Source organism: Grammomys surdaster, unplaced genomic scaffold (assembly GCF_004785775.1).
Source record: "Grammomys surdaster isolate TR1022 unplaced genomic scaffold, NIH_TR_1.0 207, whole genome shotgun sequence".
Lineage (NCBI taxonomy): Eukaryota > Metazoa > Chordata > Mammalia > Rodentia > Muridae > Grammomys > Grammomys surdaster.
The window spans coordinates 2,674,324-2,692,271 of NW_021604652.1; the positions used below are offsets into that span (position 1 = coordinate 2,674,324).

Consider the following 17,948-nt stretch of genomic DNA (forward strand, 5'->3'; position numbering starts at 1 on the left):
TTAATACTGTCTAGTCTGCTGGGTATTGGACTTACCAGTGACCTGTTATTCTTACTTTGTTCATGTTGTTCCTTCTTGGACTGAGAGTGTTTCACAGATATCTATCTCACCATTGCATTTTGAAAGCACATAATTGTTTGATTTCACAGCCTCACATGGGAGGAGAATTTGCCTTAATATTGCACCCATAATCCTATGTTAAAGTACTGGTGGGAAGAGGAGAGATTTTAAAGAATGATATTCATGCCTGTCCCTTTGGCTACCAGACTGTCACAACTATTTTTAAACTTGCAAAATAATTGTTCTTAACCGGAATGAAATAGTTGGAGTATCTGACATCCACAGAAAAGATACCAAAACCCTCCATTCTACATAGCTATCAAAGGCATGGACATAAGGAAAAGGAACTCTCCCAGACCAGGACTGGGTGAGAGTCTTATATCCCACAAAAAAACCCCAAAAAACCAACAATCCTTTACTTTTTCAAAATGAAGAAACATTAAGACTCCCATTTTCCTTGGCTAGGACAAATAAAAAACTGTCTCTATAATTAAACCTGAAAAAACCTGAAACAGGCTTACATTCTTTTTCACTGAGGAAAGTACTGGATAACCTGCCCCAAACTTGAGTTTACATATTTTCTACCCCTTGTTCCATGTCTTTCTAGAAATTATAAGACAGCCAAAGGCTTGTTGCGAAGGAAATTAGGTTTCTTACTCCCTCAATTTGGCTAGACTATAAATAAATACATATTCCTTTACCAATTTCTGTTTCACAATTTAAAAAAAAAATACAGTGAAACCAAGATGGGAGATTATGTTCTTAAACATCTGACAACAACAAGCAAATCACCGTAAGAATCTGAAAGAAATAAGTGAAGACCATCTTCAGAAACTACTTGCTTACTCAATGAGGAACTGAAGTTAAGCTACACAAAGATGTCAATGGTACCATAATCACTCTTTCTGTGTAGCAGGAGAAATTAGCTTCTCACAATAGGCTAGGACAAATATCAACTCTTTTCTGACCAGATAAAGCATTTAAAAAAATAGAGTTTAAAAATAAAATAATGCTTGAATTTAAACTATGCTGCTGTCCCTAGTTCTCTATCTTAGGCAGCCCTAAGGAAGCTACAAGAGGAAGAACAAATCTCATAGTAGGTGTTGTGATGTCAGACATTCTGTAACCTCTGAACTCTGCTTCTAAAGGACTAGATCTGCTGTTACCTTGGGATTTCCACAACAAAGCTCTTGCCAGTTGAGTCAAAATGAAGGCTCTATTTTGGCTTTACCATGTTTTGTGTTTTGCTTGCTACTGCTATGCTGGTAAGTCATAGATACCTGGACATCTTCATGTATTTTTCTGTCCCCTTTATGTCCAAAAACCGTTCTTCTGTTCTTCTCATCCTTATTTTACTTATCCATTTCTGAATTAGTGCAGCCTCCTTCTTTACCACCACTCTCTTCTCTGACTGCTACATTTATACATCCACTTCCCTTCCTTTTACTTTCTTCTCTCTCCCATGACCTTCTGCCCCACCTTTTTAATTTCTCTGCATCAGGTGTGACACCTTTGCCTATCTTTCCTCACATAAACCTTACTTTCATTTAGTTTAAATGCTCAGAGAAAAAGACATGTAGCATCACGTTGTTGTCATGATGGAAATACCACATTCACATCTACTCACATAGAAGATAAATCACACATGAAAAGAAGTAAGGACACATTAAATATGCAACAGAAACTTTCTAGCTGAATTTGAGTATATTAACTAAAAGCTCAGATCTTCAGTATTCAAAATGTTTTTAATGTTATGTTCATCATTCCTATTCCTATCATACCCCCTTTTCAGTGCCCCAAGTGCCAAGAATGAGTGTATATACAAGCTCATTGACTGGAAATATATCACCAATGAATAGCTACATTGATATACCATGGTTGGCATCTATGCCTGGAAATTGCCAGGGTATTGTCCTGACTCCATGGCTGATTCTTTCTACAGCTAACTGTCTGAAGAAATCGTGAGTATGGAGGAGAAAAAATGTTCTTGGGTCTTCTTGGATATAGTTAAGTGAATTTTCCTTTTTCAGGACTCCTGTTAGTAAATTATTCAGAGAAACTGGAGAAGATGCTGATAAGGATCACTTTTTGGTTATTAAAATCATGTAATAGGTTTTTACTATTATGTAGCCTACATATTTTCTGTCTTCTCACACCTTATTTTTCCATTTCCTTCTCCCTCATTCATTCTTTTGAAAATCAATTGAATATCCATCATTTTCATGCTCAAAACTAATTTCTGAGGAGTCAGAGATAAGTGGATTAGTGGTTAAATTGTGCCTGTAATCAAGCCTGATGCCCTCAGTTTGATTCCAGGAAAGAGAATGAACTCCTGCAAGTTGTTCTGAGTGCCATGCACTTGCTGTCACTTGTGTATTATAAGGGTCTGAAAATCACTAAAGGAAGACTCCAGACTCAGTATGCAAAAACAAAGAACGCTTATTCTGCAGAAACATCCAGCATGAGGGAGTCAACCATTCTCTAAAATGGTGACCCCACACAAAGGCATGCAGGCCTTCTTATAGGGAACCAGGGAACTCTCTAGAAGGATAGGTGATATAAAATTTCATTAGTGGGTGATGGGGGTTCATAGGTGGTCAGTAGTCTACATTCCTATGTCATGAATGTTCAACCATGTGATGAAATAGGGCTGTCCAGTGTAGATGGCCCATTCTGAGATAAGATACTATGTCCATTTTAGCAGAATAATTGTTGTAGGTTCTTGTGGATCCCCACGCTCATGGATTGTTAGCTGATTCAATCCATAAGGACAAAGGGAACGGAGATGTCAAACAGGGGGTTCAGAAGCCTATGAGTACATGTGGTGAATAAGCCTCACAGGGACCCACAGTCAGTAGGCAGCCTTCATTTGCTTGGGCTATGTGGTTGGATGTGGTGGCAAGTAGGCAAGCAGATGACAGTTTATGTTTCAGGGTTCCTATTTGGAGTTCCAGATTAGGCTGTATGGGGTCCTAGATTGTTGCAGGGTGAGGTGGGTTGTTGTGGGACGTGGCTTTGGTTCCTATCTCTGTAGTCTTTAATAGCAACGTAATTTCTCCTTACAAAACCACATGTTGCTACTCAATAGGATTATACATGAATCAACAGTTGTTTTTTCATGGAAAAATTTATTTAACTTTTACTAAGGGAATACCAAACATTCACAAATGAAGAGAAAAGTAAAATTAAACCTCACACACTCATTACTCTATTTCAGTAATAATTACCATGCCATTCTTCTTTCCATTGTGATTTTACCCATATAATTTGATTTTAATCCCTTAAATAAGTGGGCTTTTTTGTTGAAAACAACTTTTTTTTTTATACAATATATTCTGATCATGTTTTCTCCTCCCAGTTATCCAACTCCATGCTTTCCTTCTCTCTCTCTCTCTCTCTCTCTCTGAAAAAAAAAGCCTCCACAAAAAAAAACAAAAAAGAAACAAAGAAAAGGCATATGAAACACACACACACACACACACACACACACACACACTCAGAAACAAAACAAAACAAAACAAAACAACCCAAATTGGAAACTGTATAAGAAAAGCAATACGAGATGAAAAAGTCTACAAAAATACCATTGTGGGTTTTGTTGGCTGTCTACTGCTGGTGAAATTCCATTGACAAAAACTTAAGTTTTCCTTTTGAAGAGGTTGTCAATTGGATAACTTCTTGGTTATCAATGACAGGTTGTATTGTAGAGTGAAAATTATAGATACTGGGTATATAGAATCCTTTTTAGACATAAAATATTCTTTAGGCTTTCTTTGCAAAGACATGGAGGCATGAAGCAAGAATGTGGACAGACTAATTACGGGAACTGTCTGGAATGCAATTTAGTCAGGTGAAACCAAGCTGAGAACCATAGTGACAGGGCAAGGCCGAAGTGACAGGGCAAGGCCGAAGTGACAGGGTAGGACTACATTCTTGAGAAAGATAAGCGTACAGAGAGTTTTCACCTGATCCTGACTCATGTAGGTTGGGTTCCTTTGGAATGTTCCACTATTTTTATGTTATACCACCCTAGCAACCCCCTCACCCCCTCCTCATTTCCTTGGTTTGTGGTTTTTCCCTTTAAAACCCGTTCCAAACTGGCAGTCGGGGTCAATTCAGCTCCTGCGTGGGCATGCGAATTGACCGGCAGCTAGTTGTCACGCCCTAATAAATAACCTCGCAATTGCTCCGGTATATGGTGTCTCGAGTAGATTACTGGGTGGTCGCGACTTTCTGAGACTTGAGAGAGGGTCTCCCCTCTGCGGAGGTCTTCAGTATCTACTTTCCCCTCTCAGCACTGGGATTACATCTGGCTTGAACTTGTGGAAATCCTATATATGACGCCACAGTCTCTGTGGATTTCTATGTTTTAGCCCTGTTGTGGAAGACACTGTTTCCTGGGTGTAATTCATTGCAGAATTACCCCACCTCATTTTCTACATAGCTTTCTGAGCGCTAAGGGGAGGGGTTTGATGGTTATATACCACTTAAGACTGAGTGTAAATGAAAGGAAGATATGACTACTCCAAGGCATGGTTGAGGAGAAAGTTTTTATTGTAGATATGAGGGAGATATAGTCAGAGGTGTCAGGAAGAGTACAGAGCAGTCATAGAAAGAAGTAGACTGAACATGGCCAGTAGACTAAACTGGGCCATGAGAGGAGAGAAAGGGGGAGAGAGAGAGGAAGAGAAAGGAGCAAAGGAGGGCAAAGCAAAGACAATTGAAAGTGGAGCCAAGAGACCATATAGCCAAAATGGTAGGTTTTTTTAAAAATAGGAATTAGAAGCTGGAGTAGGGGAAGGGAAGAGAAGGGAAGGGGAAACCAGCTGTTTATAGAGGCTTAGGATAGGTGGTAAAGGTGAGAAGATCTGAGAGGAGCAATAAGTAGGCACCCCAGGCAGCCTTTTGTCCTTAGGACCTGACATTCCAGTCTTTTTGTCAATGACAAAGGCAACATAATCTCTTGTAATTGCTTCTTTGCAGAAATCAGGGAGTCATTGTCAAGAGGAGGATGGAAGACATTTGTTTTCCTTGCTGCCTAGATCCTGTGGAACCATCTGGGGCTAGCCTCTTTGGAGCAATCTGGGAGGCAGGTTCCTAAGAAATACCAGGAGGCTGACTGACACGTAGGAAGCATCTAGTTTACATCTGCTTTCAGCAATTCTAGGGAACGTCTGTTTTAATTTGGAGCAGTTTGCAGTCTGCAGTTCATTGGAAATCTGATAGGACTTGCCTGGACTTGCCAAGTTCTTGGAAACAGAGATTTAGGTCTAGTTTCCTGAACTCCCAATTTGAAGCCTGCCATGAAATGAGCCTAGCCTGTCTCAGTTTAAACTCTTGAACTTTTCAAGCCTTAGTATAAAAGTAGCAGAGCAAAAGGGAAAGCAATCTGAAATACTCCTCATTTTTCACATACCTTAAATCACTTTCTTATACCTTTACAACCTTCTTTTATAGTTTACTTTCTTACACCCTCAAAACTTAACATTTCACATCCTCAGACCCTTACAACTTGCAATTACATACATTAATTTACTTTCCCAGAGCCCCACAACTTATATAAACTTCAAAACCTTTTCTTCCCACTCATTTATCTTGAGACACAAGTTGCTGATTTCTGAGAGCAGTCATTAGAAAACAAGTTCCTTTAAATAAAGTAATAGTTTAAAAGTTACATTGAAACTTGCCAGCAAGATAAAATGTGTCTTCTTTCTCAGCATGAAACCTAGTAGCTCTAGAAAAAGGGGGTCTGATTTTACACACGAAATGGTTGACCAGGCAGCTGCTGCTTGGGGAAGGAGCTGAGTGCTTACCAATGCAAAACTGACAAAGGTGTAGTTAGCCATCAACATCATTAGATCTAAGAAAGATAAATTATCCAAATAATCACCCAAATGTTTTCTGTATCATTTGAAAAGATAGGCATTTCACTACCTGGAAAGTTACCCTAGGCTCCCAGATTATGGTCTCGATAGTTTTGTTGTGGGCAGAAGTAGTTGGTCTTTGGCTGTCACACAGAACAGCATTCCGTTTTCGGCTGCCAAACAAGACATCATCAGCTTTCAGCTGCCAGACCCAGAATGTCTGAGAGATTTTCCTTAGCAGGAAGAACTTGGGAAAATTTACCCAAGTGAGGCAGACAGATTAGGGCAGTCAAGCTAACGGTGTCCGGTGTCCGCAGTTTGGACAGACCTCTGGTGCTGGGTGAGGAGGCATGGAACAGTTTTTCCAAGTTGTTGGCATTACCATAATCCAGGTAGAATCATCTGTGTTTCACTATCTTCTTTGGAGACCTTAGAGTTACTTGTAGGGGCTGGCATTTCTGTCTATCACTGGAAGCTTTTAATAAACACTTCAAACGCCACACTCAGCAGATCTTTGAGGAGTTTGAGGACTATCTATTATTACTTGTTTTTAGTTACTTGCTTTAGGCTTAATCTTGAAAACACACACAGAAGGCTAAATAAACTTTATGTGTATAAAATGAATTAGCATGATTGTGAGCATAGTTCTGAGTACATTAAAGAGTTTGATCATGAAGTGACGGATCACTTAACTAACTTGCATGTCTTATGTATATTTAACAGTTTACAAGTTGATAGCTTTTATAAGATTAGTATTTTATTGCTTTATCTCTGTTAAAAATTTGAGTTGAAGATTTAATTGAAGAACCTTCAGCATCAAAATAAAACTTTAAACTGTAAGTGCAGTCTCCAGAGAAACTGAGAACTTTATTTTTATTTTTATTTTTTTTTTTGTTTTTTCAAGACAGAGTTTCTCTGTGTAGCCCTGGCTGTCCTGGAACTCACTCTGTAGACCAGGCTAGCCTTGAACTCTCGAACTCAGAAATCCACCTGCCTCTGCCTCCCAAGTGCTGGGATTAAAGGCGTGCGCCACCACCGCCCAGCAAAACTGAGAACTTTATAAAACATAAACATAGCCCACATAAAGACTAGAAATCTTATGCTTTTGATCCTTTTATAGCATAACCTTATAGACTATCATAGACTTCTGTATGATTCAGATTATCTAAATAGCTAAATGTTAACAAAGGTAGCAAAGACAGAGGCTAGACATATCTTCAAGTCAGTTACTATTAAACTGAGTAGCTCTTAGGAGTTTATAAACCTTATTTATCAAACATATTTATCAAACATATGTTGTTCCTTAAAAATTTCTAGAAGCCTGGCATTGAACAGTTAGCAAAGATACAAATAGTTAGACATATATCTCTTAAGCCAGATTTTAGATTTATTTATTTATTTATTTATTTATATAATATCTATGAGTGCTCTGTCTGCAGGTATACCTGTGTAGCAGAAGAGGGCATCAGATCCCATTACAGATGGTTGTGAGTCACCATATGGTTGCGGGGAATTGAATTCAGGACCTCTGGAAGAGCAACCAGTGCTCTCAACCGCTGAGCTATCTCTCCAGCTCAGACAGGTCTCTGTTAACCTGAGTAGACCTTTTTTAACCTTAGGAATTGATCATACAACAATCCAAATTCACATTCTAATCCAAAGTATTTGGGGAAACTGCTGTTGCATTCTTGGTCTAAAAAGGAGACAGTACTAAGAAGAGGGCTAAGTGGGGCTAAGGAAGTCTATGATTGTTGCCTTAGTTGGTTTATACCATGTGATATATTAATCAAAATGGGGAAGTTACATTGCTTGTACTCTTTTTTTTAACCTTAATAAAGATGGCTGCCAGCCACATGGTTCCTTCCATCGTGATGAGGTCATCAGGAAAGATAGAGGCAAGCCATATTTTTGTTATCTCAAAATCTGTATTTTATCAAACAAGAGTTGAATCCATGTTACATACATATATACATGCGTACATAATGACATAGTAGATCTATTTTTTTAAAGAGTGGAATCCAAGTAACACACACACACACACACACACACACACACACACACACACAGTATGATATAGCAGATTATATATATATAGATTTTTAACTATCAACTTTTTGTTACAAGTTTTAAGCTAACTTTTTGTTAAAGATTTTACAGATTTTTAAGAATTATACCACAGCAAAGTTATAGATGCTAAGATAGTTTACAATGTAGTATTAGATATTTTGAGAGAAAAAACTCATAGAGATAAAGGATTTTTAAGAGTAGAAAGTAGAAGAAGCTTAGAGATAAGATTACTCTCTTTGAAGTATAAAGCAGAGAGACTTTAGATATAAGAGATTTGGGATCATTTACTTATGCAATGACAGAATGTGTTACCATATGAGAGAATTTGAAAATTGAGTGTGCCATCTTTGGCAATTGAGCTCTATGAAGCCAAGCTGTTTGCAGTAACACAGGAAGGCTTTAATAAAATCTCAGAGTCTGAGAAGAAAACTGAGTTCTAGGAGGAAAGGAAAAAGGGTTTCAATACAAACTCCACAAGGAGTATTCCAATAAGCTCCAAGAGGGAGCTGAAAGATGAGAGCATGGTTATGGTATAAGAACTCCACCTGAGGGAAGATTTCAATATTGTAAAGACCCAGTAGGGTATTGAGAAGAGACAGCAGACAGCTCCTAGTGGGAGGCAAGGAAAGGGTCACTGTATAGGACTAGGAGTGGGTAGAAACAGCTGAAGACGTGGGGTGGGAGAAAGGGAAGGCTCCAATATCGATAGATTGGTGTCTTAGTAGAGAGATGCCCACATGAAGAGTGTATCAGGCTCCAGGATCCAGAGGGCATATAAAAGCAGGTAAGAAGAGAGGAATTGTTACAGCACATAGAGGGAAGAAGTGGACAAAGAGGCAGACTCTAGAATTTGGAGTTAGATATGGTGGGTGGCAGAAGCCAGCAGAAACAAATGATCTATACACACCTTAGGAGAGTCTGATCAGTAGCTTGGTTTGTAGACACTGAGTCCCTTGGAAGGGAGCTCATACATACCCCTCCAGGGTGTTGAGCACCAGATGAATTAAAAGATGAGACTGCTGCAAGGTTATGGTTGAGGAGAAAGTTTTTGTTGCAGATATGAGGGAGAGTATAGCCAGAGGCATCTGGAAAGGTCCAGATCAGGAAGGGAAGAAAATAAATTGAACATGGAAAGCAGAGATGAGCAAAGGAAGCCAAAGCAAAGAGAATTAAAAGTGGAGCCAAGGGAGTACATGGCCAAAATGACAGTTTCTAAAAAATAGGAATCAGAAGCTGGGGGAAGGGAAGTGAAAACCCTGGACTGTAAAGGTTTAGGGTAGGTGGCAAGGTGAAAGGATCTGAGAGAAGGAGTAGATACTGGTTGAGGCCAGTATGCACGTTGGTATGCTGATAGGCACCACAGTAAGACTTTTGTCCTGAGTTTCTTTGGAACACACTGACAAGATTTCCTACTCTCTGCACTTTGTCCCCTGTATTAATTCCCATCTATTCCAAGAGGAAGCTTCTCTAATGATGACGGAGAAAGACACTGATCTGTGGGTATAGCAGAATATTCTAAGAGTCATTTTATTGTTGTTTCATTAGGAGAAAAATAATATTTGGTTTTCCCCTAGACCGATGGCCTATCTAGTCTCATGTTCTTTGCTACCTGAACAGTATTAAGCATAGATTCTAGCTCATGGAATGGATTTTAAATTCAATCAGATAGTGGTTGGTTATTCCCACAGCATTTGGGCCACTATTTCAGCATCAGCAAGCTATGCAGACAGGTCACCATTGCAGATCAAAGGGTTTGTCAGGATTAGCGTTTACCTTTTTCTCTGATGGCATGCACAGTAACTTCCAGCAGCATGAACATTAGTCAGTAGGGGTTAAGGCTTTCCTTAGGCAACAGCCCAACTTCTCTATGTTCAATGAGAACATAGAGACAACATATGTTGTCTTCAGCAATAGAGCCTTAGCATCAGTTTATGGGGAGCAACCGTCTTAGTAATAGCCTAAGTTGTCTGGGTGATGATGTCCATGAGAGGCCTTTAGCCAACAATTCAATTATATGTAACCTATTTGTGGCACGGGAACTTTCTCTTGGTGGCAAAAGATGGCTAGGTGGAGCAATGTCTCCCCTATTATTTGGTAACTCCATTTACATTTTTCCATATTTGCATATATTTTAAAAAGCTTCCACAGTAGTAGGTTTCCATGGCCCTTCCTCTCCCTATATTCTCTTCCTTACCCTCTCTTCCCTCCCCTTCTCCATTTAATCTTCTTGTTCCAGCCCCCTCCCCATCTCTCTATAACCATACATACTGTTTTTCCTTCCTTGGGAGAACTTCTCTACTCTGGTTGCTTATTCTATACCTATCCACTGTGGCTATATGAATTAGAGTATACCTATCGAATGCTTAAAAGCTAACATCCACATATAAGTGAATACATACAATATTTGTCTTTTTGGGTCTGAGCTATCTCACGAAAGTGATTTTTTTTCTAGTTTCAACTCTATCTGTGAATGTCATGACCTTTTAAAAAACAACTGAGTAATATTTTATTGTGAATGTTTTAATGAAAAATGTACCATTTTCATTATCCATTTATCTGTTGATAGACATCTAGGCTGTTTACAATTTTTGGTTATTATAAATAGAACAGCAATGAACATGGTTGAGAAAGTGTCTCAATAGTAGGATGAAGTGTCCTTTGGGTATGTGCCCAAGAGTGGTTTACCTGGATCTTGAGGTGTATTTATTCCCAGCTCCCTGAGGAGTTGAGTTCCATAGTGGCTGTACAAGTTTTCACTTCCACCAACAATGGAGGAATGTTCACTTTTCCACATCATGGTCAGCATGAGCTGTAATTTGTGGTTTTGATTTTAGCAATCTTGACAAGTATAAAATGAAATCTCAAAGTAGTTTTGATTTGCATTTCTCTGATGGCTAAAGATGTTGAATATTTAGTTAAGTATTTCTCAAACAGAGATTCCTCTGTTGAGAATTCTATTTAGATTTGTACCCATTTTAATTGGATTATTTGGCAGTTTGATATCTAGTTTTCTGAGTTCTTTATTATTTTAGATCTTAACTCTCAATCAGATATGTAAGGCAAAACTTGTTTCCCATTTGGTAGGCTTCCACTTTCTCTGAATGACAGTGTTCTTTGCCTAGCAGAAGCTTTTCAGTTTCATAAGGACCCATTTTTCAATTGTTGATCTTAGTACCTATGCTATTGGTGTTCTGTTCAGGAAGTCCTTTCATGTGCTATTGAGTTCAAGTCTATTCCCCACTTTATCTTCTATCAAGTTCAGGGTATCTGGATTTATGTTGAGGACCTTGATTCATTTAGAGTTGAGTTTTGTGCAGGGTGATAATTATGGACCTATTTGTATTCTTCTACATCAAGCCATACAGTTTGACCACTACAATTTGTTTAAGATTCTGTATTTTGGTGCTAGAGAGATGGTTCAGCAGTTAAGAGCACTGACTGCTCTTCCAGAGGTCCTCAGTTCAATTCCCAGCAACCACATGGTGGCTCATAACCACCTGTAATGGAATCTGATGCCCTCTTCTAGCGTGTCTGAAGACAGTTACACTGTACATACATACATACATACATACATACATACATATATACGTACATATATATGTGTGTGTGTGCATGTGTGTGTGTATGTATGTGTATAATATTTAAAAAAAGATTCTGTATTTTTTCCAGTGTGGATTTATGGCTTCTTTATAAAAAATTAGGTGTTGATAGGTATGTGGATTTATGTCTGTGTCTCTAGTTCCATTGATCAACGTGTCTATTTTCATGCTAGTACCATGCTATTTTTATCACTGTAGTTTTATGTACAATTTGAGAACAGAAGTGGTGACCTCTCCAGCATTTCTTTTATTATCCAGGACTGTTTTAGCTATCCTGTGGGGTTTTATTTTATTTGTTTTTTTTTTTTTGTGTGTGTGTGTGTGTGAGTGTGTATGTGTTTAAATGAAGCTGAGAATTTTTCTTTCAAGATCTGTGAAGGATTGTGTTAGAGTTTTGATGGAGATTGCATTGAATCTGTACATTGCTTTTGGTAAGATGGTCATTTTTGCTTTATTAATCCTACCTATCTGTGAGCATGGGAAATCTTTCCATCTTCTAATATCTTCTTTAATTTATTTCTTCAGTGTCTTAAAGCTTTTATTATACAAGTCTTTCACTTGCTTGGCTAGAATCATCTCAAGTTATTTTTCCTTTGAGGCTATTATAAAAGACACTGTTTCCCTTGTTTCTTAATCTTTCTGTCATTTGTATATAGGAAGGCAACTGATTTTTATTGTTAGTTTTGTATCCTGATATACTTTGCTGAAAGTGTTTATCAGCTGTAGAAGTTTCTTCATGGAGTTTGGGGGCAGTCTTTAACATGTAAAATATTATCATCTGCCCCATCCAGCAGGGCAGTGAACAGGGTCTGGGGAACCACCTGAAAGAGAGAATGGGGAAACAGGTGAACACAAAGAACCATGACTTGTTTATAGGCTGATCAAACCATCATTTTTACTTTTTCACACAGGGGTTGTAAACACATAAAGGCAGGATGTGGGTAAGGGGATGGCACAGGAGTGTATGTGTTCTCAGGGGGAGTACAGATATCTTCCACAACAGGGTATCAGCTGGGTAAAGGTTCAGGGAACAGGTCACTATGACTCTGTCTATGACTCACTTGTTTCTTATCTAAGCTGGTACTATCCACCAAGGCTACCTATCCACAAGGTCTATGACTATCCAGGCTAGTAGTTTTCGACTAAGGCCACCTGTTTACAAGATCTAATAGCTATCTGTTCTAGGGTCAGTGTTTTTCCACAGAGACCAAGACTTTGTGAGCAGGCATGTATGTCTAACTTAGGCCTATGGCTGATTTTAGGCCTTCAGTGTATAAGCAAGGCTGATCCCGACAATCATCTGCAAATAAAGATACCTTGACTTTGTCTTTTCCAATTTATATCCCCTTGATCTCCTTCAGGGTCTTGATCTAGCTAAGATTTCAAGTACTATATTAAATAGATAGAGAGTGGACAGCCTTGCCATGTTTCTGATTTTAGTGAGAATGCTTTGAGTTTCTCTCCATTTAATTTGATGTTGGCTATAGGCTTGCTTTAAATTGCCTTTATTATGTTTATGTATAAATCCTTTGTAACACTAGTCTCTCCAGAATTTTAATTATGAAGGAGTGTTGAATTTTGTCAAAGGCCTTTTCTTTCTTTATTGAAATGATCATGTGGTTTTTGTGTTTCAGCCTGTTTATGCAGCAGATTACATTTATCAGTTTATGTATGTTAGGCCATCTCTAGATGTCTTGGATGAAGCTGACTTAGTCATGCTGCATAATCTTTTGATTTTTTTAAAAAAATCTGTTTGCAAGTACTTTATTGAGCATTTTTGTATCTATGTTCATAAGGGAAATTGGTCTGAAATTCTTTCTTTGTTGAGTGTTTATGTGGTTTGCATATCAGGGTAGTTGTACTCTCATAATAAGAATTAGGTAATGTTCCTTATGTTTCTATTTTGCAGAATAGTTTGAGTAGAATTGACGTTAATTCTTCTGGCCCTAGGATTTTTTTTTTTTGGTTGGGAGACTTTCAATTACTGCTTCTATTTTACTGGGGGTTTTGGATCTGGTTAAATTGACTTTCTGGTCTTGATCTAACTTTGTTAGGCTATATAAAGAAATTCATCCATTTTTTTTTCAGGTTTCCCAGTAGGTGGCACTGTGTATGTCCTCGTGAATCTCTGGATTTCCTCACTTTCTTTTTGTCTTTAGTTTAACAAATTTATATCTCTTCTCTCCTGCTTTTTATTAATTTGTGTAAGAGTTTATCAATCTTATTGATTTTTCTGAAAGAACAAACTCCACATTTCATTGGTTCTTTGCATTCTTTTTTAATTGATTAATTTTGGTGCTGTATTTGTTTTTGTTTTTGTTTTTGTTTTGCCTATACCTTTTGGGCATGATATTTTCTTTTAGCACTTTTATGTGTATGATTAATTAATTAATTAATGAGATCTCTAATTTTTTTTATGTAGGCACTTAGTGCTATGAACTTGCCTCTTATTACTGCCTTCATCGTATCCAGGTTTGGGCATGTTCTATTTTCATTCTCATTCAGCTATAAAAAGTTTTTAATTTTCTTCTTGATATCTGTCTTGACAATTTTTTTATTCAGTAGCAATTTGTTCAGTTTCCATGAGTTTGTCGTTTCTATTATTGATATTCATCTTTAATACATGGTGCTTACATAGGATGCAGGGTGCTATGACAGTTTTAAATCTGTTGAGACTTGCTTTGTGTCCTAGTGTGTGGTCCATTTTGGAGAAACTTCTATGAGCTGCTGAGAAGAAGGTATTTTATTTTGTGTTTGGGTGAAATGTTCTATAAATATGTAAAGCCCATTTGGTTTATAATGTTAGTTAGCTCCAGCATTTCTCTGTTTAGTTTTTGTCTAGATGAGCTATCTATTGGTGAAAGTGGGCTACTGAAGTCATCCACTATTCTTGTGTTAGGGTCAATATGTGATTTTAGCTGAAACAAATTTTCTTTTATAAACTCGGTTGTCCTTGTGTTTGGTGCATAAATGTTTAGAATTACAATTTTCTTTTGATGGATTTTTTTCCCCTTGTTAAGAATGTAGTGTCCTTCCCCATCTCCTCGGATTAGTTGTGTTTTGAAGTCTATTTTGTCAGATAATAAAATAACAACACATGCTTGCTTCGTGGGTCCATTTATCTTGAAGTAATTTCTATCCTAGATATTACAGTATGTTTCTTTGATGCAGCAGAGGATCCTATCTTCTAATCCAGTCTGTTATTCTGTTTGTTTCTATTGGGGAACTGAGTATTGATGTCAACAGTTATCAATAAGCAGTGCTTATTGATTTCTATTATTTTGTTTTCATGGTGTATGTTTTGCTCCCCTTTGATTTACTGTTCTGGGATTATTTATTCCTTTGGTTTTTCTTGGTATGGTTAATCTCTTCAGACTGAAGGTTTTCTTCTAACACATTCTATAGGGCTGTATTTGTAGATATATACTTCTCAAATTTGGTTTTATTATGGAATGTTTTTTCTCCAGCTATTATTATTATTATTTTTCCCATGAGGGAGAGTTTATTAAGAGAGTGGGAGAGTGAGAGGAGAGAGAGAGGAGTAGAGAAGTGTTGTCAGAAGTCTGCTAACAGTATGTTTTAAGTTTATGGCCGACAGAATGCCCAAAGAATGCCCGACAGAATGGCCATGACCACGTGGAGAGAAGGGGAAGGGAAGGGGGGAGGGGAGATGGCAACCTGCAGGCACTGGGTCGAGGGGAACAAGAGTAAGAGAGAGAGGAGGGGGCAAGCAGCCCCTTTTATAGTGGGCAGGCAACCCCTCACCCCTACCCCAGCAACCAGGGCCAGCTCTACCCTGTTGCCCAGGCAAGATGCAGGGCCTGTTTTCTTGAGTGCTGCAGCAGGTGGGGGACAGGATCATCTCTCCTGCTCTGATGATCCTAGATCTGGCTCTGCTGCCTGTAGTAGGTAGCAAGGGTCGGGGAGGGCATCTCTCTCTTACTTACAATGCTGAAGGGCAGACATGTTGCAAGGCCAGCTGTCCCATCCTCAGACCCTTGGAGACATCTCATTCACGCCTTCATTAGCAAGGTCAGCTCTACTGTGGTGCCCAGATGAGGTACAGGGGCTGCTCTCTCAAGTGCTGCAGTAGGTGAGGGTCAGCCCAGCTCTCCTGCTCTGATGACCACGGGGCCAGCCCACCTGCCTGCAATAGGTGGCAAGGGGTGAGAGGGGCATCTCTCTGAATCTATGTCACCAAACTCTCAGCCCATATCACTGAACTGCAGAAAGGTGGCAGGGCCTATTCTCCTGAGTACTGCAGCTGGCTAAGGGTGGAGTCAGCTCTCTTGTTCTCATGCCCCCAGGGCCAGATCTTCCACAATGCCCAGGTGAAGAGTGAGGCTAGTTCTATATAGTTCTCAGATACAAACATATCCACAAGTAACAGTGCAGACCAGGGACATTCACCAGGCCTTTGGTGGTAACAGATCCCTGCTGCTGCAGAGCCATGAACCCAGACATGGCCCCTAGTGTCAGCATAGGCTAGGACCCCACCATGGACCCAGGTGGCATAACTGACTACTCACATCAGACTGTTCCTCACTACCCTCGAGTTCTGCCTCTCTTCATTGTGCCTGAATCCTTCTGTTTCTCTTTCTCTTCCATTTCTCCACCACTTACTTGCTTCTCTTAGTGGCTCCTGAGGTCTCTGAATATCTGATGTCATCTCAGGAGTGGTCTTTGAAGTACTATGCTCCACTTGTGCATTATAGTGTTGGTTAGAGTTCATCTTAGCATGGTCTGCCCCAAAGGCCTATGTGGGTGGCACCAACTGGTGGTCATCTCAGGCTAGGTCCCTGTCTGAGCCCCCTGGCATTGGTCTAGTGATCATCTCTAGCTTGTTACTCACCCATACTCACCCAAGTGGCCCCATGTGAATGTTGTCTGTCTCAGGTTCACTTTTGCCTGGGGCCTATAGTCCCAGGTAGGGCTCCCTTAGTCTCCAGCTTATTCCCTGACCAAGGAGCCCATCTGGGCCTGCATGGTGCTGGACTGAAATATTAGGAAATATTAGGTTAGTAATTATTCAGATGTTCACAGGTCTAGATATGGCCCCTCTTCTCTCTGCAATCCTGTATGTTTCTTTCTTTCATTTTTTAAACTGGATATTTTATTTATCTACAATACAGATGTCATCCCCTTTCTCCATTTCCCCTCCCTAGAACCCCCTGCCCCATCTCCCTCCTCCTTTATGCTTTTATACCATATTAATTACATGCAAGTATTAAGGTCAGTTCTAGGTTGAGGGTCTAGCAATACAATAAGATGCAAATAGTCAAGGAACAAGCAAGACAATAAACACAAATAGTTAAAGAAAAAGTAAGGCATTAAACCCAATTATGTGAACATTCCCATGATCACTCTTTCTAAGGGCTTGTCAGGATGACCAAAATATCTGAGTCTACTTCCCTGTCCTAGCCCAAGGTAATTTTCATGTCTGAATCCTACTTCCTTGTTCTAGCCTAAAATTTAGATTCCTGTCTGAAATTAGTTCTTTGTTCAAGCCTAATAGTTAGGTTCCTGCCTGAGATTACTTCTTTGTTCTAGCCTAAGATTTAGATTCCTATCTGAAATCACCTCTTTGTTCTAGCCTAATGTCAGATTCCTGCCTGAAGCCTGCTTCCTTGTCCTTGGCCAATGTCATATTCCTGCCAAGCAGTCCATTTCCGTGTCCTTAGTCCATCTCAGATTCTTGCGAAGAAGCCCCAAAGGCTCTCTACCTCTCTCCCTTTTTTATTTCATTAACAAGACTGAGCCTGTCTTAGGTTGTTCTGACAGGAATGCCTTCCTTACCAGACATAGAATATGGATTTATGTCTTAGGTTGGTAAGGCTCTGTGCAGAATCTTACCCGTCCTTGGCTTGCCAGCCTGTTAATTTAATAACTCTGTCTGGGGGTCCATTTTCAGGTTCAAGCCATGTACTTTGGCCTCCAACATGTTGATGTTGTTGAAAAAAAGCTTCAACAGGATGGGCAGGAATAAAAGTATTCCCAGGACAAAAAGGGCTAGCATGATCAAGTTATATATGCCATTTTTGAAGCTTGACCAAAATAGAAATGCTGATCTTAGGCCATGGATAATTTTATCAGCAGTATCTGCCACATCAACGCTCAGCAAATCAGCATTCTTGAAATTCATAAGCTCACTATGTAAAGTTAAAACATCCAAAGAGGTGTTAGAATTATGCCAAATACACTGCATGTGTCATTAAACTTCTTTCTAATTATAATGACTACCGCTGTAAATTGTAGAACATGAATCCAATGGTATTTGGCATGACACTCTAGATGGCTCCTTACTCTTAAATTCTGAACCTCCTTCCAATAACTTGAATAGGATAAAGAGCCCCTGTAT

At 39.1% G+C, this 17,948-nt stretch overlaps 1 protein-coding gene across 1 annotated transcript in view; it reads left to right on the forward strand.

The window, feature by feature from the left end:
• The first annotated feature begins 1,229 nt into the window (after nucleotides 1-1,229).
• The window catches only part of LOC114624513, a 111,568-nt gene continuing 94,849 nt past the window's right edge, over nucleotides 1,230-17,948 (forward strand). Inside the window, exons 1-2 of the mRNA XM_028771454.1 lie at nucleotides 1,230-1,325; nucleotides 1,853-2,021. Of these exons, the coding sequence (XP_028627287.1) occupies nucleotides 1,268-1,325; nucleotides 1,853-2,021 (227 nt within the window). The 5' untranslated portion in view covers nucleotides 1,230-1,267. The remainder of the gene's footprint in view (nucleotides 1,326-1,852; nucleotides 2,022-17,948) is intronic.